General features: G+C 33.1%; 1 protein-coding gene across 1 annotated transcript; it reads right to left on the bottom strand.

The window, feature by feature from the left end:
* Window positions 1–3,595: 3,595 nt before the first annotated feature.
* LOC133295116 (pentatricopeptide repeat-containing protein At3g61520, mitochondrial-like) lies at window positions 3,596–6,007 on the bottom strand. The gene has a single exon (XM_061493913.1). It carries the CDS (start codon window positions 5,951–5,953, stop codon window positions 3,668–3,670), a length of 2,286 nt encoding a protein of 761 aa, XP_061349897.1. The 5' UTR covers window positions 5,954–6,007; the 3' UTR covers window positions 3,596–3,667.
* Between the last annotated feature and the right edge of the window lie 2,116 nt (window positions 6,008–8,123).

Genomic DNA, 8,123 nt, shown 5'->3' with positions numbered 1-8,123 from the left:
CATACCTTTGTTAATGTAAAATCAATTCATTTCAAGAGCTTTTGTAAGTCCATGTAATTTGTGTAAGTTCGTTGAATTTAAAATTGGTTGTGATAAATTACCTAGCACTTTTGCGTTGACTTTTGTTTCGGCAATGATTATGATTATGTGACTATGATAGAAGGGTCCATTATTGTTGGGTTGTTATTCCAATAAGATTGTGCTCAACCACAAATTGTTCTAATCCTCTTTTGACTAGGGGGCAGCCGGCGGGGGTTAAGAGATGAGTGGTCAAGATCCGGTTCAACTTTAAACTAATCCATTAAGGATTTGGTGCCTAAAAATTAGATCAGTTTTGTTTTTCGTTTTTTTGATTTTTAAGTCAGGTTCATATTAAATGTGACAATTTTCAACACGATTTAATGACTCGATACTAGAGACTTATATTCGAATCAACTTGTTTACAAATTGATGTTTTGTTTTTGTTGGCAAATACAAAAAAAATTGTTATGTTGCATGTCAATTTATAAACATGAAACGGACCTGCATTAACATCCTTTATTAATATTTATGACATATTTCAAGGTTGATAAGTTGTTCATCATGTTAAATTGTATCAACTTACATAATAAACAATACATTTTGATGTTAACAAGTTATTTTAGTAGTATTGTGTCATCATGTAAAATAAGCGAATTGTGATCGTGTTAACAAGTTTTGTCCCATTTTTTAAATTCGTGTCGTGTTTATATTAAATGTATTCATATTGATGTTAAATTTGTGTCGTATTGTGTGAACTCAAATTATCATACTGATGTTGTTTCAATATAACTCGATTCTTATAAAATTTGCATGCATATTTTATTTAATAAATTATAATATTTTTAACTTAATTTAATATATTTAAAATCAATGATAATCTGAATTGATATGTATTATGGACCTACGAAAAGCTCGTATGTCTAAAAGTCCAACAAAGGGCAATTAAATAATAGTTGTGCAAGAGGACATTTAGGCTTGTGAATAGGTGGTCCAAAACTCATATACTCATATGTAAAACTATATAAATAGAAGGTAAAGCTACACGTATAATATAATTTCTCTCTTATTGTTATGCTGTGTTTATGCAGATACGATCCACCGTTATTAGTTGTGTGCAGTGATCTTCCATATCTAGATATCTATTCCATAGATATCTTAGAGAGAGACTCCGATCACATATTGATCTACTAGCCTTAAGCTAAACATCTCTGTCACATAGACAGAACAATATGTATTTTTTTTTTTTGGTAAACACGATATGTTTTTATAATATGATAATATTTTATATTAACAATTTATTTTTAAATATATATTATAAAACACTTTTTAGTGTTTTATATTATTATTGGGTTTGGTATAATATTTATATTTATCTAAATATTAAATTAACATAGTTATTAATTATTTCATAATAAAATTAAACTATTTTTTTTAAAAAAAACTACTTGATTAAAATATCAATTGAAACGGGCCGAATTAACTTGATTAAATCAACTAGATATAGAGAGTGAAGATTAAAGTAATTAAGAAATTAGGATGCACTTTGATTTATCTAATGGTATCTGACTCCTACCAGTTTTGGTCAGTAATAGGCAAATTAGCAAAGTATTCCACGTCTGCCACATGTCTTTCCCAACAAGAGTCACGTTAATATGTCAGTCACACCAATTATTTGTCATTTTGTGCCGTTCGCTTGGCTCCAAATAAAGTATAATTAGCTATCTTAACAGTATTTTGAAATATATATATATATATATATATATATATATATATATATATATATATATATATATATATATGGGTTTATCATCTATCATTTAACATGACCACAAAAATTTTCCTACACACACAACATTTTGTGGGGCCCGCAGCAAAAAAAAAAAAAAAAACTCTGGCACGCAAAACGAATCTCTATAACATAACACAATCACTTTTCCTACAACATAACTCTTATAAAACCCTATATATATATATATATGATTTTATGTTTATCATGTAACATGATATAACATCACTTTCCTACACACACATTAAAGAGGTGGGGTCCACATGTTTTTCTTTTTCTTTGATCATTCCATTTTCTCTCTCCATTTTTGTGTGTGTTGAAAACAACACTTAAATTATGTAACATAACACTAATAAAATTCATATATATATATATATATATATATATATATATATATATATATATGGGATTATAGTTTGTCCTTTAACATGACACCATCAAATTTCCTACACACACAATATTTTGTGGGACCCGCACTTTTTAAAACAAAAAAAAAATTAAAAAAGTTAAGGCACGCAAAACGAATCTCTATAACATTACACAATCACTTTTCCTACAACATAACTCTTATAAAACCCTATATATATATATATATATATATATATATATTTGAGATAAATGAGACTCATGTTACAGGAACAAAATTGCTTGTCATGCAACACAAAGCAAAGTCATTGAATAATGTGTATTTTTCTCTTTCTTTAATATTATTTTCCTTGTCTGTGGCAGAAAGAAAAATTTCTTCAAGCAACAGAAAGAAATGAAAGCCATATATATATAGATTTTATAAGAGTTATGTTGTAGGAAAAATGATTGTGTAATGTTATAGAGATTCGTTTTGCGTGCCTTAACTTTTTTAATTTTTTTTTGTTTTAAAAAGTGTGGGTCCCACAAAATGTTGTGTGTGTAGGAAATTTGATGGTGTCATGTTAAAGGACAAACTACAATCCCTATATATATATAAATATTTTTTTCGTCACAGTAAATAAAATTATTTTTAACAATCCTAAAGCTACGTCGGGGTTGAAATAATTAATAAAAGATATTTTTTATATTTTAATTTTTTTTATAAGAATTTTACTAAAACACTTTTTATTAATTCTTCCAACCCCATAACATAACTATTAGTTGCTAGAAATTTTTTTATCTCGACAAGAGAAATAATAAACCCATTTAAATTAACTTATTATGCTTTAAGAAAAAATTATTGTTAAAATATATTAGAGATAATTATAGTTTTGAAAAAAAATCTCAAAAAAGTATTTCAAATATTTATTTATTTTTTAGATCATGAAATTCTGCTGCCAATTTTTCTCTACTTATTTTATCACTTCTTTTGCGTTGACCCTACTCCTTGTACAGATAATTTATTCAATTTTTACTTACTATATAAATCTCTATAATTTTCTAATCTTATAAAATTTAAAGTATTTAACGATGTCCATATACTTAAAAAAAAAATATAAATAGGTCTCCAGATCCCTACTAATTCTAAAATTTTATAACTAAGTCCCTTAAATGTATAAAGCAAATACAAAATGACCTATAAATGGCTCTAAACAACTAATAACATAATCTAGCGGCTGCCAATGGTTGTAAAAACTTTTAAAATATAAGAACCTGTTTGAAATTCCAATAAAACCATAAAGACTTAACATATTAATTTAACCTTGCCATAAAACATACATTTACACTTCAAATTTTAATTTAGTTAGTGTTTCAAAAATGGGCTAAAATAGAACAAAATTTGAAACCTTACATTTAGACTTAGCTCAAGCATACTAGAAACAAAGTGAAGTTTGAGATGAAGATGAATGACTAAAATATCTTAAATGTTATGAGTACCAAACATTCGTTACATCATTCGGAAAAAAGTGACTTATTTACGCTAACCTGATACCCCTGGACGAAAAGTTTCAGTTTTTCTATTTCACCAACTGCAGAAAGCCATTCAGTAAGAATCTCCATGGTTATATAGTCAGGTCTGCAAGCATCCTCAATCATTCTATCCATAAGTTCAAATGCTTTGTGCAACATTTTCTTATCACGAACCCCATTGAGAATAGCATTATATGTAGTAGTATTAGGCTGAATCCCCTTTACTTTCATGTCATCCATCAAAGAAGCAGCCCTTTCTACATTGTTATTCTTGCACAGAGCATCTATTAAAGTGTTGTATATCACAGTGTTGGGAGGAACCTTAGATGTAGAACACATTTCCCTAAAAATCTTCATTGCCTCATTCACATTATCCTTTAAACAATATGCATGTATAAGTGCCCCATATGTGACAACAGAAGGCTCAAAACCCTCTTCAATCATCTTTTTCAACACCTTACTAGCAGTTGCAAAATCTCCAACTTTGCCAAGGTAGGAAACCAAAGTGTTGTAGGTGACTGTATCAGGTTTAACTCCAGTTTTTTCCATTTCGTTAAGCATTTCATAGACTCTTTCCAGCTTCTTCTTCTTACAGAATCCACTGATGAGGACATTATAGCAAACTGTATCAAGACTGAACCCAGCTTGTTTCAACTTTGACACTACAATGCTGGCATCATCCATCCTTCCAGCAATGCTTAAACCAGATATCAAACTGTAGTAAACAATGGCATCTGGAGAGCATCCAGAACTGAACATCTCATCAAAATATTGCATGGCTTTATCAATATTATTCACACCACAGAAGGCAGATATTAGTGCTGTATAAGTAACAGCATTTCCTTTCAGGCCCTTCCCTTTCATCTCGTTGAAAAACTCAACTGCACTAAAGACTCTCCCATGTTTGCACATACCATCAACCAATGTATTGAGGGTGACCACACTTGGCTGTAGTCCTTCCTCATTCATCTGACTAAATAACTCACATGCTTTATCAATGTTGCCAGCTTTGAAGAACCCATCAATCAAGCAATTATATGTAACAGAGTTTGGCTTATTTTTATTCTCTGTTTTCATCTCTTCCAACAAAATCAAACCATCTTCTTCCCTCCCAACTTTACAAAGTCCATCAATCAAAGTATTAAACAAGACCACATCAGGTTCAACACCAATATCATTATTTTCCCCTTTACCTCTCAATTTATTAAACACCTCTAATGCTTCATCAACCCTCCTTGCCTTGCACAAATGATTAATAAGAATCCCAAAGGTCACGACACTTGGTTGTATCTTCATTTCTTTCATCTCTGCCATCAGTTTATTCATCCTCTCAATGTCTCGTTCCCTTCCTAGCCCTGTTAACAGCGCATTGCACGATGCAGCTTCAACTGCACCACCCAAATTCACCACACCATGCAAAAGTTCCCACGCAACACCGTTCTTCCGTTTCCCACACAGCTTTGTTATCATTTGGGTAAGCTTAAACGTATCAGGGAAAACTCCATGTTCACCTAGCTTGGTAACCAACCCCACAATTTCCACATCAGCATCGCTTCTTCCAGGGTGCTCCCTCTTCACCAACCACCCAAAAACAATTTCACCCGTGAAATTATCCGAAGAAAACCCGGAATTCGGTTTAAGCATTTCGTCGAGCACGTGGAGTGCATCGTCGGTACGACCCGATTTCAGCAACACCCTTAACAACCCGTTGCAAATTCGGGTACTTTTCGAAGATGGGTCGAGCTCGTTGAACAGAAGAAGAGAATCGTCCAACATTTGGGCCTTCTCGAAGCATTGCATAAGAAGAGAAGCCGATTTAGCAGTGAGAGGGATGCTACGGTTGTTCGATTTTCGTAAACTGTGAAGCATCAGAAGCTCCGTTTGCGAACTGGGGTGTCGAGAAGCGAGCTCGAGAGCGCCCTGGAACACGGAAGAGAGAGAATGGTGATGGTGTTGGGGTTGTGCTTTCTTCCTTAGGTATTCGAGAAAGTCAAGGGCTTTGGGAATGGAGCCTAAGCGGAGAGTGATTTGAAGGAGATTGTAAGATGAGAGAGGTGAGGTGTTGAAGAGAAAGGGTTGAAGTTGATCATAGTCCCATTGTTTCTTCGGCGGTTTGAGAAGTTCTACGACTTGGGTTACGATCGATTCGGCGCCGTCTCGTGAGTGTGAGGGCGAGTCGCTGTGGCTGCGCCGCAGAGAGAAAAGCGTGGAGGGTAGATGATAGCCGCGGCGGCGATAGCGGCGGAGGAGTTTTGATTGTGTCAACATCGTTTACAAGGCCGGAGGCGGAGCTGGCCGTTAACGGTGGAGAAGTTGCAAAGAAGAATCTCACAGAACATGATACAACTAAAAATTTTAAATGATTTATGTAAGGGTTTAATGTTTATGGTTTTGTTGAAGAATTTTTTGACTCCTTATGTAAGGGATTTTTTGGAACATCTATCAAAGTGTCACTCTTTAAAAAAAAAATTTATTCAAATGTTACACGAAAAATACGTTTTATTATATTGTCATGTGACGTAATTTTGTGACACATGACACATTTTCATAGAAAAAAATTGAATGGACATAATTTGCTACTAGTGGTAGTGAATTTGGTACGCAATGTGGCCACGAGTCACGAAATTATTGGCAAACGTAATTCGCTGCCAATCATAACGAATTACGTCGCGTGGCAGTCTGCTAAAAAAATACTGTTCGAGTGGCATTTGAATAAAAATTTGTGAAACAGTGACGCTTTGGTCAATGTTCCAGATTTTTTGAGGTTTTAATGTATCAATTTGCTCTTTGATTTATGGTATTTATTAATGAGAGTCATTAAGTTTTGCAGGGTCAGCGACATTCACACATTTTTTTTTTTCAATTGAGTGATGCCCCCACCTCCTTCGGCACTCACAGAATTGTGCCAAGTGGCACAATATTGTTAGTCCAGTTACCGTAAAACTTCGGAAGACCATAACTTTTGACTCGGCTATCCAAATCAAACAATTTTTTTATTTTACATAACTTTTCGATATATATGACACCTTATTTGACATATTTTATCTTCCATAAACATAGTTCAAATTTGTAATAATAGTTTTACATTTTTACAATTTTGAACTGTGTTTGTGAGAGATAAAATATGCCAGATGAGGTGTTATTGCGTAGATCTCGAAAAGTTATTGATGAATCAAAGTGATAATGTGGATACAACGTACATTTGATGATTCCACGTCAACAACGTTTTGATGATAACAAAGAGGAATGATTCAAAGACGAAGCAATATCCAAAAAGCAAATGTGAAAGCATGCACCAAGTCTCAAGCATCAATCCAAGTCCAGAATCTCAAATGGTATACTTATTTAGGACTTAGGATAAAAATGTAAAGATGTATAGATATAAAGCATTGCATGAGCTCAAGGTCATTCATCAATCATATATTTCAAAAGCATGCATCCTTAAAAGAAAAGTCAAGACAAATGGTTTCATATGTACAATATTGGTTTGGAAGAAGTACCTATGTGATACAAACTTTTCTAGATAATTTCCATAACCAATAACATGCATTACACGTCATAAAAATCATTTGGAAAGAGTAGAAACTCAGAACTCGTACAAAAAAGGCTGCTGCTATGAAATATCCGGATATTCCACTTTGAATATCCGGATATCCAATATCCGGATATGGAACCAAGAATATCCGGATATCCAATATCCGGATATGTGCCCGACAAATATTCGGATATGTACGGATTACAACGGCTATAAACGACTAGAAACGACTAGTTTTCATAGGAGTTGTCATTATAAATACCCACATCAGCTGGAATGAACAGTGCACGACCCTAGATCATTTATTGAAGCTTTATTACTCTTGCTAGGCTTTTATTGCTCATTAATTACTTACTTTGATCATTGCATACACTTGAGCTCATCTTCCCTTTGAAGTTATACATCTCTTAGTTCTTCAATTTGTTCAATCTGTACTTTGAGAGTACTTAGCCACTTCTAATCACCTCAATATTACTTCTTGATTTGAGAGGGGAGTGAACCCTATATTTGAGAGGTTACCAAATTCCTAAGAAAATTTGGAGTGAAAAAGTGTAAGGCATCAAGAGTCCGAAGTCTTGGAAAGTTGTAATGGTTTGTCAAGCACCCTCAAGCTTGATAGTTTGTGAAAAGAATTGATCGAGCAGCTTCAGTCTGGACGTAGGTCACGGTGGTGGTGACCGAACCAGGATACATCTAGTTTGCAATTTCTCTAACCTTAATCTCTTTATTTAAATATTAAAATTGCATCTTAGATTGTCTTTATATATTTGCTTGCTTACTTTGTTGATCACTACACTTGCTTTTACAATTAGACATTTCCTTATTAAATCACCTTATCGAAGAAATAGTCTTTAAAACATCAAAGAAGGTACTTTGCGAAAAGATTTTGTAAAACTCAATTCA

Source organism: Gastrolobium bilobum, unplaced genomic scaffold (assembly GCF_033153095.1).
Source record: "Gastrolobium bilobum isolate Gb01-03AN ecotype WA unplaced genomic scaffold, APGP_CSIRO_Gbil_v1 utg913, whole genome shotgun sequence".
Taxonomy (NCBI): Eukaryota; Viridiplantae; Streptophyta; class Magnoliopsida; order Fabales; family Fabaceae; genus Gastrolobium; species Gastrolobium bilobum.
Note: the sequence above shows the minus strand (reverse complement) of the source record. Positions and strands in the feature narration are given on the sequence as shown.